Source organism: Paralichthys olivaceus, chromosome 11, assembly GCF_024713975.1.
Source record: "Paralichthys olivaceus isolate ysfri-2021 chromosome 11, ASM2471397v2, whole genome shotgun sequence".
NCBI lineage: Eukaryota > Metazoa > Chordata > Actinopteri > Pleuronectiformes > Paralichthyidae > Paralichthys > Paralichthys olivaceus.
This window is the reverse complement of record NC_091103.1, coordinates 7,509,401-7,526,754: the sequence shown is the minus strand read 5'-3', so window position 1 is coordinate 7,526,754 and position 17,354 is coordinate 7,509,401. Positions and strand designations below refer to the sequence as shown.

The 17,354-nt window shown below is 41.2% G+C and overlaps 1 protein-coding gene across 1 annotated transcript in view; it reads left to right on the top strand.

Annotated features, from left to right (window-relative positions):
* igsf11 (immunoglobulin superfamily member 11) overlaps positions 1-16,870 on the top strand; it is a 124,938-nt gene extending 108,068 nt beyond the window's left edge. The window contains exons 3-8 of the mRNA XM_020095293.2: positions 271-434; positions 8,490-8,697; positions 9,036-9,191; positions 10,978-11,100; positions 11,902-12,049; positions 13,727-16,870. Coding sequence (XP_019950852.2) covers positions 271-434; positions 8,490-8,697; positions 9,036-9,191; positions 10,978-11,100; positions 11,902-12,049; positions 13,727-14,276 — 1,349 coding nt within the window. The 3' untranslated portion in view covers positions 14,277-16,870. The remainder of the gene's footprint in view (positions 1-270; positions 435-8,489; positions 8,698-9,035; positions 9,192-10,977; positions 11,101-11,901; positions 12,050-13,726) is intronic.
* Positions 16,871-17,354: the final 484 nt, after the last annotated feature.

The following is a 17,354-nucleotide window of genomic DNA, read 5'->3' as shown; positions in this document are numbered from 1 at the left end:
TTTTGCTAAATATTACTCATATTTATAGACCTACCTTTGCCTCACTATGTTTGTCTCTATCTGCCTCTGACTCAGTAAGGGCTGGGTTTCCAATATCACTGATCCAGGTCATCAAATAGCCTGTGGTCAGCCTTGGAAACAAATTTGGTTATTGTATGAGATGCATCTGCCGGGAGTTGCAGATGCTCTCTGTTCTTTTCTTACCTTGTTGATGTGTGTGCTTATCTACTGCTCATCACAACTCTAATCAGTGCCTCCTTCTTCCTGCAGTGTGTGTGCGGGCACTGGACGTGACGGTGTCCCAGAGCAGCATCCAGGTGGCCCGTGGCCAGGCGGCCGTCCTGCCCTGCTCTTTCAGCACCAGCGCTGCCCTCAACAACCTCAACATCATCTGGATGGTGATACCGCTGTCCAACGCCAACCAGCCGGAACAGGTACATCATACCATGTGCACGCACTGAGATAGAGCAGCCCCTTGGTTTTTATATACAGTGCTGAATTAAAGAAGTGTTAGAAAACATATTCTTGGTATTTGGACCCAGCGGGCAGAGTGCTGCAGAAACACTTTGATAAGAGAATTGCTGTGACGGTTGTAATTATGTTCAGATTGTGTGTCAGTAAGCGGCCAGAGCTGCTGTGCACGACTATGACTACTATGCTCCTACATGTATGCATCTAACTTATCTTGCAATGCACCATCACTGTATATGCATCATGTGGACGGCCGTACTGCTTCCCCTCCTTTCACAGTCAAAGCAGGTACGAACAGGACTTTACTCTCAATCTGTACTAAGGTGTGCCCAGATGCAGCGCAAAGAGAATTTCAGAGTTTACCAAAATGCATATAAAGTAAAGAATTGGTGAAAAGACACTGGCTGAGGTAAGTGGCCCAAATTTTGTTAGAAAAACCTGACAAATTAGCACATTGGGTCCAGAGAGAGGATCCCCAGCACAGTTACATGACAGTAATGGCCATGGTTATGGTCACTAAAGAGAAATACATGCTAACATGCTACGGTATATATACTGTGTTTATACATGTACAGTATGTGAAACGTGCAAAAATAGGTTGCACAAATATGAAGATTTCTCTTTCTGGTGCATCTGAATGCACCTCTAGGAAGTTAGCTTTGTATGTCATAGATATTAGATGACTTTAGTAGAATAGTAGTAGGGAGCTGCAATGGAGTATTAGTTGAAGAAAAATACAGTTCAGAGATTTATAGAATGAAGTCTTAATATTTTGGAATAAATTTGTGATTGAGCGCAAATTCTTCAATCATAATATTATGAGAATATAGAAAACGAGTCCTGGAAAGACTGACTGATCTTTTGATATTCCTCCTGTTAAATAACATTATGACTTTATTTTCATAATACTGACAATTTATTCTCGTAATATTACAACTTTACTCTTGAAGTCTCAAACAGAACAAACTCAAACAGTTTTTCTTCAACGTGACCCTGATACTCGTTACTCCATTGTAGGAAGCTTAAGGTGCCATAGTCTAGACAGCTTTTACCACGTTCTATTGTAGCCTCTAGACTTGCAGTGATGTGTGTCACTTTAAAACAAAGTTTATGAAACTGTTGTGAATAATGTTTGGGGCCATTGGTAGCAGATTCATTTTCACACGACACACTGTTTGATTTAGATTTAGGGTTTGGCTTAATCGGAAATAATTTTGTCTTACTGGCTTCCCATCGTCGTATCCTCCCGTCCTGCTTCTCTCTTCCTGTTTTTCCTCTCACCTTCCCTTCTTCCCTCCTTTCTCTCTCTCTCTCTTTTCCTCCCCCCTTTGCGGACTTCTGTGATTCCATTTGAGTTGTTTAACATGCAGCTGCAGGCCGTACAAGCTCACCTGCTTCCCTTCACTTTGAACTCCGGCGCTAGTCGGTCGTCCAAATAATACAATCATCTTCTGCACTAATTATCTCACGCCCACGACAGGCTCTATATCGCAGCTGTTCTCGCCGCACACACACACACACACACACACACACACACACACACACACACACACACACACACACACACACACATCTTTCTGTAGTTGTAAGGGCTCTCACACCTTAACCATCACAAAAAATGTAACCTATAACCTCAACCTGAACCTTCTTCTAACCTGAACTTTAAAACCAAGTCCTGATCATCAGACAGCTCTTTGAAGTTGTATGAAAATGTGCTCACAAAGATAGCTTCTCACCAAAAGTTGTCCGCACAGCCATAGAAGACATGAACACACCAGCACACAGACGAACCTGCATTAGACTGACTGCTGGTCCAACTGCAGGGCTCCCCATGCATGCAGGGTTTGTATATATATATGCACATTAATCGGCTCACGGTGCATGCATGCAAAGTGCACAATGTGAAAACAGAAATGCATGTTTCCACACATTCAGTAATGCACACATGACAGAATAATGCTCTCATGTTCACACCTGTGGATGAAGGCTAATGCAGTTTTTTCTCTCTCACACACACACACACACACACACACACACACACACAAAGATACTGAAAAGCAAGAGTGAACACAATCACGTATATAGGCCTCATGGATGAATGCATGTGACGTTTAGATGCCAGGCGAGTGATGATGGGAGCTGATACATGTAGAAAGTTGCATCACATTCATTGTGCTGCCAAGCTATACCTCCTCGCTGTATTGCATCACATTCGACACCGACACAGTGAAGTACACATACATGTAGCCTACACCTGCAGCGGCCTGTGAGCAGTGATGTGGATTTCAATGAACAAGCAGACACACAAACCGAATACTCACACACAAGACGGAACCAACATGGTGTGAACTGCAGCTCTGCCGTCAGGATGTGTGCGTGAAATTGGTGAGCTGTCTAAAAAGTGAGCGCAGAGATAAAGTGCTGCGTGGCGCGACAGTACAAGTACAAGGTCATTTCAGAGGAAGAGAATGTCACACATGATTATGGCTGATGCTAAAAGCCATTAAGAATTACTGAAGACAGCTCTGTACACTTTCACAACCTGTGTTAGCACTTTGGTGAGCTCACTTGTGCCGCTCGGATCGCACTGCTCACATTTGAATTTCATGTTTAAATACAGTAGGACTGGGATAAGGGCGACTTATAAGAAGGCTGACAGTGCAGGCTCCGCAGATTAATCCCGTTATTTTGCTTGATGCTTTATCTGCCATGTTGTTTAAGACCTTTTCCTGTGCTCGACAGCTTTAGTTCTTCATGGCTGAATACACAGTATAGGCTATAGAACTTAATGAGTCAAGAATGAGCTTCATTTATTGAGTTTATGAGCAGAGCAATGAAGTGCCTGATGAGTCTGTTTGAACACTTCTTCTGTGAAGTAATTTATACTTGGGCCAGATGATACAGTACTTTGCATAAAAAAAAAACTGCAATAGCTAATATCTGATAATACTAATAGATCAATACAAGTTGTCAAACCTGCTTATATTGTATTCCATGTATTCCATTTCCCAAAATGTCAAACGTACACACAATTTAGTTTCCAATTATCTAACCTCGATCTGTTTGTCTTTGGACTGTGGGAGGAAGGTGGAGTACATAGAGAAAACCCACGCAGACATGGCGACAGCATACTCCACACACTGAGGTGATTGAAGTTGGATTCAAACTTGGAACCTGCTTGCTAGCACCTGCACCATGGAGCCTCCCCTTAATATAAAGTGTATTAATTACCTTTGTAAAGCTCAAAGACAGTAACACTGGGCCGTAAATCTCTGTCTGGTAGTTTAAAATTCAGCCTTGCTGTGTTCATATCCTGTTTAATCAGATTATCTGAGGTGTTGAGCAGCAGTTTATAACATGTAGCTCAGAGATGTGCATGTGTGCACATTCATGTGCTGTTTATAATCTGTCCATCAGTGTTGCTGTGATCAAATGTCCTGAACTCTTGTCCTCTGGACTGCTGGGTGTAAGATACTGCAATACACATGCACACACACACACACACACACACACACACACACACACACACACACACACACACACACACACACACACACACACACACACACACACACACACACACACTCATGAAACTAGACAATGCTTTTATGTTTTCAAGCTGTTGTTTATCCTCTTTAAACTATTTGCAGGCTATTTTGATTATTTATGCTGTAATAAAAGCTCAGGCTACTGTAACCATCTGTGAATCTAATTCTCAAAACTAATGTTGTAATCTTTAAAATACTTGATGTTTTTATAATATCATTTTATATCCCCCACACTTTTGAGTTTCAGTGTTGCCTGAAATCTTTTAAAATCCAATTTCGCTACATTCTTTCTCGCTTTCATTAAAGAAAGAACGTTTTTGAAGAACTTTTATCACTGCAGGACTTATAAAAACTTATATGAATATCATTTCGAAATTATTTTCGGTCTGAAAAATAAATCATAATATGTTTTCATCTTTTCCTGGAAAGGCAACTGTTGATTTTGCTCATTTTTAACTCCAAAAGTAGAAACTGTGTAGTTTTTGTGAAATGAGGCTTCAGTGAAATTGAGGTCATCGAAAATCTGTGGGGCAGAAATGATGTTAATCTGTAATTGAGAACATCTGTCATAGTATTTTAGCTGATCAGATTCTGATCCTTATCCGAACTAAACAGTCTGCCATGGAGGATGGATAACATAGATGCTGCTTTCACATACCCTCCAAATGGAACCATTTTCTCTCTTTGTTGGCCCAGTTCATGTTCAAACCATTGTTGCTGGACACTTTGAAGGAAAGGAACAAAGGCTCTTCCAGTTCAAATTTCATGTTCAGTTGTTTGATGACGGTGGTGAAACTCCTCAATTGTTGCTACTTGAATTCAGGAGTTTATAAGCACAGATCTGTCGACAGAGATAATTCTTGGTGCAGGGGAGGCCACATGCAGTATTAGGCCCTGCAGACCTGGTATTAACATCTGTCCTAGAGATGTGGGCCACTTCAGGCAATGATGCAGCATTTCTGATATTCTTGTGGTCCGAACAAAACAGATGTGAGTCTTAAGTTGCCCACTAATTAATTAGCAAATATGGCCCAACTGTATCAAAACAAATATTGGCATTTTTTTGCAAACATGCAGTGTTCAAGTTAAAGTATAATCTGGATGTGAACGGAAAGTGGCCTATGTGGTAAATTGTGAATAAGGCCCAACTTTGGTTAACAGGCAGTATGCTATGGTGCACTGGCCGAGACCTGCAGATCAGCACAGAATAACTTTTTTGATCCAGCGACATCAGTAGTCAGTGGAAGTGCACTGTCATTTCCACCTTAGGTGTATTTATATTTATGTATAACCTTCAGTGGAAGGTCACGGCTCACTAACCCACCCTGATCCCTCCAAATCTACATCTCTTACACCTTTGCTTTCAGATCCAATGTGGCAAATCTCCGAGGGATTATTTCAGACAAATGAATTAATATGCACTGTAAGCATGCAGTTGATCTGAGGAAAGTCCTGCCATGAAAACTTACTTCAAACTTTCTTGCAATTAACTATTTGTTGCTACAATGTCGTCAATCTTGCCATTTTTTTATATTGATCTGTTTTGTAAAATTCAGGATGATAAAAACCAGTTGCTTATATTAAATTCACATTATATATTTTTTTATATATAATGTGAATTATATATCCATATCTTGGACAAAATATGCAACTGATATGCAAGTTATTCATTCATGGACAATCTCTATTGATTTTGACTCATTACAATATCCTTGGATCATTTTCATCTTTTATTATTGTTTTCATTTATATCTTTTTATATCAGTAATGATGCTTTCAGACATGCACTGAACTCTGGGGATCCCCCGGACATTCTCTGGAGGGGATGCATGTGTTCACACAAATGTCTGAGTAAGAGCCTTTTGAAGTTCCGGCTGACTTTCTCCCGCCAGTCCCCTTGTAAGAATTCCTCCGGATGATCAGTCTGAACATTTGTTACGTACTTTGGATAATACACAGTATGCATTATGTCCATTATGCTGTTAGCACGTGTCAGAGGATAGATGGAGATAACAGCAACAGCTTACAGTCCAAAAATTGTCGAGAGGCTGTAGGGGTTTAGAGATTTATTCAGGCTTTATTGAAATGATGGCAGAGTCCCTCGTGTCTGAAGCCAACAGGGTGTCAGTCAGAAGTAGGCTACAGTCATGGGACTGGTCCAGTGATGGTTACTGTGTGTGTCCAATTGTGGCTCAGAGGGTGGAACCTGGAGAAAGAGAAGATTTAGGATACAATGAGAGTGGGTGGTGGTACTGCGTGAGTGTGTGTGGGTAGGTAGGATTTTTTGGGAGGGAAAATGATGCAGCAGAGTTTTACCCCTGGATGAGCAGTCCAGCTAGAGTTCTTAGGGCCGTCCGCCATCTGAGAGCCAGCCATGACCTCTTTTCTCTCTGCGTCCAGCTACAAAGCCAACCAGGTCACGCGAGGGGACGAGGTGATTTACAGACACACATGTGGTTCAACACAGTGGACAGAAACACTGTGTGGTAGAACAGGTGGACACCTCAAATATGAGTTGGACATTTATAAGTTCAACACATCATTGACAAGGTTTCTTTCTTTTTTTACATGTTCAGAAACTCTATACACACACACACACACACACACACACACACACAAAAGTAAGAACAGGTGTACCGCTCAGGTTAGGACCTCATTTAATCCTCTGTTCATTCATGCGCACACAAACAAACAGAATGTTGTGTGTGAGGCCGATTGATTGGATCACTTTCACAGAGCATGCAGATTATGTTGTCAGGTCACCAGGAGTGTAGAGCCGGGTCATCCCAGTGCTAGAGAGGGAACAAGAGCGATACACACAGACACAGGCAGACAGACTGCAACCCTCATCATAACCATAACTTAAACCCAAGTGTTACCTAATCACTGAAACCAAGTCTTAACACACACACACACACACACACACACACACACACACACACACACTCTCACAATTGTCCTCCCAACTTTTTGAAGACATAATGAATAACCATAACAACCATCTCTAATAAATAGTCTAAGTGGTCTAGAATTCAGACTGGTCCTCACAATGTGTAGCCATCCAGTACACACACACACACACACACACACACACACACACACACACACACACACACACACACACACACACAGAGGAGATGCAGTTGCAGACTCTCATCACAGCTGAGGAGCTGCCTATTCATGTGCACATAAGAGGACAAAGCGAGCGTACTGCTCTCAGGAAATTGCAGCCGTGCAATTTACAACCGTTAAGTAGCGATGGAGGACACAGTCACATACACACTTTCATCAGACTATCAGAACTATCACTCTCACGCATACATACATGTGCACACACACGCACGCACACACACACACACACACACACACACACACACACACACACACACACACTGGTGCTGGTTGTTTCCCTTCCTGGGTCTTTGAACAGTTCAATGAGAGCTCTTTTCACCAAAGTGAATAGCCCCTCTGATTCCCCTCCATGCTTTGTGTGCATGTGTGTGTGTGTCTGCATGTGAGCTGGTGAGTGTGCGTGTGATTGACTGGCTTGTGTGCTGTGCATGAGTATATGTGTGTGTCCTCTTCATCTTTGTGGGCCCAGCTGAGGGGTGAGAGCTGTTTTGCATGTGGCTCGGCCTCACAAACGAGCTGTTCAGACCAAGTTTGAAGCCAGAGAAAGGCTTTGAAGAAAAAAAAAAAAGAAAGATTCTTCACTGCACTTTATTTTGGGGCCTGACTCGAGCTTACCTCAACCTGAAGGAGCAAATTCATCTGTACAAGCTGTGGTTGAATTGGCACTGTAGTTGATTCCTTCTGCAGAACGCTGCCTCCATTTCATCTCTTGGTTTCATCAGATTGCAGTTTATATGTTTCGAAGTTAAAATGTGTTCAATTATGCATACACACACATTAAGTGGATGCTTTTATCTGAAGAAGCTTACCATGAAAGCATACTTTTAGCATGTACTTTATCCACTGGGCTAGAAAGACCACTTACAAATAAAAGGTCTTTTTTTTTTAGTTTGTTTGTCTGTTTGTTTGTTTTTTTTCCTCAGGATGTAACACTGATCTTTTCTCTCCACTCACACTGTCCACTGTGGTTTTCAGCCTCTTAGTAGATCTGTGTCTCCCTCTAGTGAGAGATGATTGTAACTGGTCACGAAAGGAAATGTCCCATAATCACATTAATGTACAAATTCTCCGAATCACAGAGAGCATTGAGTTTTTGTGACTGTAACAAAAGTTTGGTTTAATTTTAAATTAAGTTTTTTGATAGGATTAAAAAATGTACACGTTTCTGATTCTTAACATTTATCCTCTTTTCTTTTTCCCTACCTTCTTTACCCTGACCTCAATATATTTTTCTCCACTGCTTCCCGTTTACTTCAACTCTCCCTCTCCCTCTCTCTCTCTCCAACTGGTCCCACCCATTGTTTTCTCTCTCCCCCCCACTGTGACGTCCCGCTGCAGGTGATCATTTACCAGGGCGGTCAGGTGTTCAGCCTCGCCAACCACCTCAATGGCCGTGTGGGCTTCGTGGCCACCATGCCAAGTACAAGTGCCTCCATCTTCATCAACAACACCCAGCTGTCCGACACTGGGACCTACCAGTGCCTGGTCAACAACCTCCCAGACAGAGGGGGGCGCAACATTGGCGTCATTGGGCTCACTGTGTTGGGTAACTAACCTCACATCTCCATCATAATTATACATAGATTGTAATTGTTGCTGACATTAAGAGACAGTCTGGTTACACAATACAAGGTTTTTTCTATCCTGTGAATTGCAGAGCCCTAAAGGAAGTTAGACAACGTTGTAAACACATTATCATCAGTTTATTTTTTTAGTTCATAAGTAACCAGAAGATTCCTTTCAGACAGAACTGTAAGCAGCACTGTCATGTATATGAGAATCTCCAGCTTTTATGAATATGTAATTTCCTCTGCAATTAGGAACACGTTACATTTGCTTTATGAAGTGGTTAACACGACACCACCCCCTCTCTCCATCTGCCAGTGCCCCCATCTGTGCCAGCGTGTCGAATCCAGGGCACGCTGGATGTAGGCAGTGACATCATGCTGCTCTGCAGCTCGGAGGAAGGCATTCCCACGCCATCCTACTCCTGGGAGAAGCTGGACGCGCTGCCCAGGCTGCCGCACAACGCCATGCAAGGTATTACAAACAAGCTGGCCATCGGAGTTCCCTTTTGCCCCACCTTCTCTGGTAAATCTTACACACATAGCGTAGCTCAGACTCAGCAAACAACCCCACCATCACAGCCACCTGTCATGTGCCAGGCCCGAACAACTGTCCGCCCGAAGGTTCCCCTCCTCTGATCCTGCTGAGGGGTGATGATGGATGGATGGATTGATGGATGGAGTGATTCAGACTCTGTGAACGTGTGTGTTTCAGGGGTTTGTTGTTGTTGTTGAAGCAAAGTGATAGTTTTGTGGCGTCTCTCATGCTGAATACCAACTCTGGCACAGTTGTGTCATCTGGACTGGTGCTGCATTGCCCCTGTGTTAACCACACGGTGAACTACCATGCATCCAGCTGCTCGCAGGAGCAGGGGTGTTACACTGACAGTTGGTTTTCAGCATCAGAGATCGAGTGTAGTGGACTCTCCTTTCTTTTTTTCCAGCTGTGCCCATTGCACCTTCAACTAATCTTCATTACCGGTCACCTTCGTTGTTTGTACACTACTGGTCAATATATGGTTGATATACAAAGAGGTCACATTAATTGCAGAGAGCAGATTCCCACAACAGTAAAATAAATAGTATAAGCAAATTCAGCCACAAAGAGTGTTTTTGAAATGCTACTTATGTCGGAAAATCAGCTCTTTGAAAGCTCGCCGTGAAAAAAGAAATTCATAAAATTAACATTTGCTTAAATTACATCAGGACATTTAACCTATAACATGAATTCCCTCTGTGATTACTTACCATTACCATTAGTGACATTATAGTTAGCGCATACTGTCGACCTTATCAAGATCCTGGGATGAAAAATCTTAATCATCCACAGTCGATCCAGGCATTTAAATTTAAACTGGATAATTACACAAATTTTACAGAATATTGGGAGAATTCTCGTTGCTCCATTAAATCTGTCTCATTAACTAGAATGACTCTCAGTAGAGCAAACACCTCCACCAGTTTCCTTAAGTTCAGTCTAACTGTGCCAAATTTCACAAACTATTCCCTCAATATGCCAGATTGTTGTTGTTATTATCAAGACCCAGTGAATTATTTCCTGGGACAATGGTGAGAATGTTGAAAAATGCTCACAAGGTTAAAGACAGTGAATAACAAAATTCCAGGATCCACACCAAACTTTAATGTGTTCTTTCCTGGACCTCATTCTTCCACCAAGTTTCAAGAAAATCTGTTTAGTTATTTTTGTGTAATCTGGTTTAGAAACAAACAAACGAATGGACAGGGAGGAAAACCTAACCACCTTGGCAGAGATAAAAACCAAACACATGTATTCGTCCACAGATATTTGAGGTTATTTTCTACTGTTTGCATTTCACATTAGAGATCATGGACAGCTCGCTGTCACTCTTGTCTCTTTGTGTGTTTAGTCTGACATGTGCAGACCTGACACCTGTCAAGAGAGCAGGTGAACATCTGGCTCACCTGCTACAACCGAAGCTTTGTAAATCCAGTAGTGTACACCCCAGTGGCTCTAATCTCAAAACTCAACCCATTCATCATTTGTCAAAGAAAGCAGTTCACTTCACTTGTCTGCCTTGGGTGTATGTGCTGAATGTACTTTAAACAAATCAGTTCATGTTTTATACATTTTGTGAGTGACTTTGTTCAGTTTATTATTCATGTAATATGTCACACAGTATGTCTGTGTGCTTTGACATGGGGAAAGTGTTTGCATGATAAAGTCACTTTAATTACTGTGTGGTTCTGTGTGTGTGTGTGTGTGTGTGTGTGTCTTCCAGACCAGATGCAGGGGACTGTCACACTGAGAAACATCAGCACCAGCACCTCAGGACTCTACCAATGTACCTCCAGCAACGCTATTGGGAAGAGCACCTGTCTGCTCAACCTGCAGGTTGTAGCACGTAAGTACGCTGACGTCCACTGCGCCTTTTCTGCTGGATCAGCATGAAGCTGTTATTGTTCTATACATGCTGGCTGATATGTGCCTGAGTTTGTGCACTCTGACAGACTGAGAGGATTGTTTCTTGTCTTTCTCAATCAGATGGGAGTAAAGTCAGAGGTTTTCTCCTTGAATGACTCCTGTCAAACAGACACATATATGAAAAAAGAAAAAAAAAACAAGCAAGGACAACATCTTGCAAACAGCAGCACCCTCTGTCTCTGACACCAAGCGGATGAAGAGACAGAGTTTGGGTTGGGGTCAGTCAGGGTCAGACAGTTTGACAGGAAGAGCTGTAACATGTTTTTTGTCCCTTTTTTTCACACCAAGCTCACAGAACGTGACAAGCCTTAAGTTTCAGAAATGTACGGTCCGTGTGCTGAGTGAAGTCAAGCGAAGATTTATATTGCTCAATATTATTAATTTGACCCAAGGAATAATGAGCGAGTAATAGCATCAGATAGATAGATCTGCAGGTCTCACCTCGTAACATAAAAGGTGACTGAACCTTTCAGAGCCCCCACATTATGAAATGCACTCCAGTGAAAATAGTCATTATATAATGTGGCTCAGGAGGTGGAGCAGAACAAGAAATTTGTCGGCCCTGCCATCGTGCATTGTGCAAGTGTCCTTGGGCAAGATACTGAACCCAAATGGCCCTAGACAAACTGATGATAAAGATGATGATGATAATGATGTTTGTTATTGTTCTTGTTAGGTGAAGTTTTGTGAAACTCTCCCCACCTGTCTCCCTGTGTTGCAGCTCAGCCTCAGAGTGTGGGTCTGATAGCAGGGACCATTGCTACAGGGGTCCTGGCAGTCATCATCTGTTCCCTCTTAGCGGTGGTCACGCTCTTCTACTGGAAGAACAAGAACAAGTACGATGAGGAGGAGATCCCCAATGAGATCAGGTCGGTCAAAGGAAATCTGAAAGCTGCTGTGCAAGAAGAACAGATGATAGATAATAATAATAAGGGATTGTTATTTGCAGATTTATATCAGACTGTCTCAGAGTGGAAACTACCTTTCATTGCAGAATAATAACTGTGTCAGTGTTGCGGTCTCTAAGAAAGACAAAAATGCAGATTTGAAGTTTGGAGCGCTTCGCTTAATTTTATCTGCTGGCAGCAATTTTTTTGGGGTAATATGTCTGTTCAAACAGTCTGTGAAGCTGTGCCACTTGAACAAATGGGCTGTGATATCTCCTCTAAATCCCTCCAAGAATCATTTGGAAGATAAATCATTGTTCAGATATCCAAAGCGTTGGTTGATTGGGTTAACATCTGCCTCATTGTGGGCTCAACTAAAATCCCATATTCACTCTTTTCCACCAATAACTGGGTTTTCTCCGACTTACAGAAAATCTAAACCTTTCATTTCAACCAAAGATACCAGGAGGAAAACGTTTCTACCCGCAAGTAAAGAGAAAAAATTACGTGAACAATGATTTAAAATGCAAATTCAAAGCAGAGAATTAAAGGTTCAGTGTGTAAGATTTAGGTGAAAGGGATTTTTGGCAGAAATTTTATATAAAATAATCCTACTGATGGTGACTAATCATCTAAATTGTATGAATTGTTTTTCTTTGCCATAGAATTGTCCCTTTATATTTAAAAACTTTATATTTACATGGAGGAGGGTCCTCTCTGTGGAGGCCGCCATGTTTTTTACTGTCGTCCAAACTGGACAAACTAAAACCTTTTGCACTAAAGTTCACCACAGGTTCTCTTTCATGTTGGGAAGTGGAGGGTGAGAGGAGGAGTATTCAGCTGCAACATGCAACTTCTCCTCTAGATGTCACTAAATTCTACACACTGTACCTTTTACTATATGTTTCCAGTGTAGTTGAAATTTATGAATGGATTGAAATTAAAATTTATTCCAAATGTGAGTTAGTGAAATCCCTTTTAATGAATGAAATAAGTAGGCCATTAATAAATCCCACCACTTACATCTCATAATGTTTTCCCTCTTTCCGACCATGTTAACAGCATAGTTTTTGGCACCTTTGTTGCTGTTGAATTACTTGCACTGGTGCTCTAGTTATCATAACCACCCACTGTATTTGACTGGGTCCAAAAAGATGTGAGAGCAGAAATTAATAAATAAACAGGATTAAGATTTTCTGTGAGTTTCGACTTGACTGCACAGAAAATCTTTAAATGTTTTATGATTCACATTAGGGATCCATGCTAAATATTTGAAGACAAACTAATTGCTAATCTTGCTGCTATCACTTCTCATATTTCTGACATCTTCACATGAACTCTAGTGAGTGAAGAAGCATCAAGTATTCAGAGTTGAATTTCAAATAAGCATCTGTTTTTGCTCTGATTACATTTTTGGTAAAATTAAAAGCCATGATGTAATCATAGAATCTTTCGGTGCCAATTAAAAAAAAAAAAAGCCTTTTATAAAAAGGGACTGGATGAATATAATTCATCTGTTGTTCATTGAAAAGTGTCACTTTCAGAGGGTGTTGCCTGATTTCATTGTTTTTTTGTGTACTTATGCGAATTACTTTTTAAGTTGTAGATGTCTGTTCAACCACTCGTGACCAACGTCCCTTTGAAATCTCTCCTCAACAGAGAAGATGACCTTCCCCCTAAGAGGTCCTCATCAGTGAAGGCTTTCCACGCGGATGCGTCCTCCTCGGAGAACGACACGCTGACATCAACCAACACCTACAACAGTCGCTACTGGCACAACCCCAAAACCAACTACGACACCAACTCATACACTCGCTACAATGGAGACACACGCCAGACCTTCTCCACTGCTGCCCATGGTGGACATGGACAGGCCCAGAACGCAGGACATGGCCACAATCCAGTGGTCACAGCACCAGGTTCAGCTCCGCTGTCTCGCCATGTGCAGCCCACGACGGCAACGACGACATCGTTCGCCAATGGCAGCCACACGCTCCCACCACCCAAGACTCTGGTGGTCACGACAAACTCTGCTCCGTCCCCTCCCGCCATGGTGCGCAGCAACGGCTCAGTGAGCCTCAAACCGGTGGTGACGTCCACACACGGGCAGCACACGCACTCCTACGCCGTGAGCCAGGCCACCCTGGAGCGGATGGGGGCGGTGCCGGTCATGGTGCCCGCCCAAAGCAGAGCGGGCTCGCTGGTCTAACATCTGATTTTGCAAAAACGAGATTAAACAAGTTTTTGTTTGAGATGTTTTGAAATCCGCTGACGAAAAACAGACAGAATATGGGCTGAAGCAGCCCACTGCCCTTTACAACTGTGTCTTTCTGTATGTCCTCACCTTTTTATCTCAAATCAAACTGGGATTTTAAAGCACAGAGTTCATTTGATGCCAATTCCTTCATGTACAGGAACCTCTTTTGTGGACGAGCACTACGTGGAATTTATTCATCCCTTTATTGGATGGATTGTTCTGTTGGCTGCAGTGGGAACTACTTTTTCCCCACATGGATGATTTCACAAAGCTGGAGGGAAATTTTCCTGCAGAGCCTGAATTCCCAGATCTTATTCAGGGCTGGATCATTGTGATGATTGTGGGGTGGGGGGGTTTCTTTCTTTTTGGGACTGGAAGCAACACAAGGCATTTACATCTCATGCATGGTCAGAATGAAGAGAGCTCGAATTCTCACATAAATGCATGTGTCCCTTTGTTTTAGGATGACAAAATTAATCATTAATTACTTCTAATCATTTCGTCTCAGTTGTTATTTTGATTGACAAAAACGATAGTGAATGAAAGTGAATGTTCCAATGTGTGTCAGGAGAAACTTACAGGATGAAAGTATACAAATGAAATGATGGTGATTCAAATGGTCTTAGAGGCTTAGAGAGGGGGGTTTGTTGGGTGCAATACATCACATGCTATACTTTACTTCAGTGAATGCAAACATTTTCATTTTTGCTCTTTTCAGAGTCATTTTATATCAAAACTGCTGTCTTATGAGTATCGAGCAATTAGTCTTAATAATGAAACGCTTACAAAACACTTACAAAAAAGAACGCTGCCGCCCCCTGGTTTGAACATGAGCCTGCGGATGGATTTTGTCTTCGTCGCTGTCGTCCCGATCTGGTTCATGTCACATCAGTGCTGCTTTGAGAAGACGTGGATAAGAGGGTGTGTTCTTTCATAATGGCTTTATAAAGAGATAATACAATATATATTTAAAAGGTTTTTCCCCCGCTTTGACAAAGGCTAACATCTACTGTTTTATACTGTACATATTGTAACTGCAACAGTAGGCTAGATTGTGAATCAAAGGAAATACATTACATGTCTGACTGATACATATTTTACAAATCATGTGTCTTAATTTTAACGGTTCTTTTTGGGTTTGTTAGAGAAGTGTTATTGGTTTCAGTGAAGGTTTTTGTTTCTTTTTTTATGAGTTTTGCCATTTCATTACCAGTTGTGGGATAAATGAAACAGTATGGTTTAACACTGATGATGTCTAACTATCGATAATAGATACCAATGCTGTACATGGTAGAAAGTGTCCCTGTGTTTCTGACCTACTGTATTTATCTTTTAACCAAATTTCACAACTGGAAAAAAAACTACTCTGAGCTGTTAAAGTGTTATTATGATTAGAAAGAGAGTAATAAAAAGTAATTCCTCTATAGTTTCTTTTTGGCATTTTAAATGGTCCAACATTAACAAATACAATGTCATGATTTATGAATAGTGAAAAAAGTTTTTTCATTATTGCTACTATTTCATCCACACTTTAGTTTTTAAGTTGGAAAAACATTCATGCCATTCAAGCAATTTCCTGCTTGGTGGTTCAAACACTCATGTGTAACTTAATGGAATTTGACATTAAGAAAAATCCAGCTGTTAAATTAGAATCCGGAAAAGTCTACATTTAAAACTGTTGTATTTTAATTTCCACATCAATGGAGGCACAAATATTGAACTGAGTACCAGTCACCTCTGATCTTCACAGATTGTTGTCAGATGTGTAGGCCTGTAAATCTGCATTATTGATTCACGATTACATTAGTCACAGCAATATGTACACGTTAAGATCAACTTCAAACACGCATCTTCATGACTTCAGGTCAGACCATGGCAGCAAACCCACTCTCTGCTTTTACAGATATATTTATCTATATTTTAATTTTCACTTTTTCCCTCAAGGATAACTGTAAATCATTCATACACACACATTGATACATAAACACAGAGAGGCCGATAGAGGTCAAAAGATGAAATATCAGTTATTCTCTACCCATCTGTTTTTGGCTGACGGTGTTTTCAGAATAAAGTCGTCTGTCCGTGTAGATTTCTCTCAGCGTTTCACCCAGTGACCCTGCCCTGAGCGCTGGCTGATTAAATGAAAGAATAACTATTCTTCTAAGAATTCTGGCTTTATTCTTTCTAGAGAGAGAGATAATGACTTGCTGGAAAAAAGATGAACTGAGATTATTTTAAACTAACTCTACCCCCCATTTGCGATGGAGGAGAGAGAGCACAATCAGTAGAAATCTACTGAGGTTTTAAACCCAGATTAAGTTAACATCTCATCTTCTACCCTGGCCATAGGTTGGCATGTGGTACACAAGGTGGTATATGGGTTGTATATATAGATACATAATGACCTGTGGTATATTGCCAATAGTAAAAAAATAACAATATGTAAATATGTATATAAACACATCTTGTTCTTACTGTTGGGTTGAAAAGAAATAGGAACAATAACACTGAAACTTGTAGTGAATAAATATTGTTAATACATTCTAGTTGGCATCCAGCTTATTTATTTATGTGTGCATGTGTGTGTTTTGTGTACTACTCATGATATGGGGACTTATCTTCACCCCCTCACAACGGTAATTATTGAATTTAAAGGTCAAGACAATAGACTGTGTATAAATATGAACAACGCATCTCCACCTTCTCCCACTATCCAGACATGAAGCCAAAATATCCTGTATACAATCTGCGTCATCCAACTCGCTTGAACAATCTCAGCTTTCTATTGTGACGTTTCAGTCTGCTTCTATTGCATCAAATAACTTAAGTTACGAGAAACAAGTAGAAGGACAAATAAAAACTTCTTTGAGATCATTTATTTGATGTGTACTTTGATGTTATATGTCTATCACAGTCAGGGTTTTTTGATTTGTACTGCAGTCAGCCACCAGGTGGCATTTGATATGCTTTGGCTCGCAGTCATGTCGTCCATCTCCATAAAGTCCATGGTCAAGACATGTTTAACTGTTC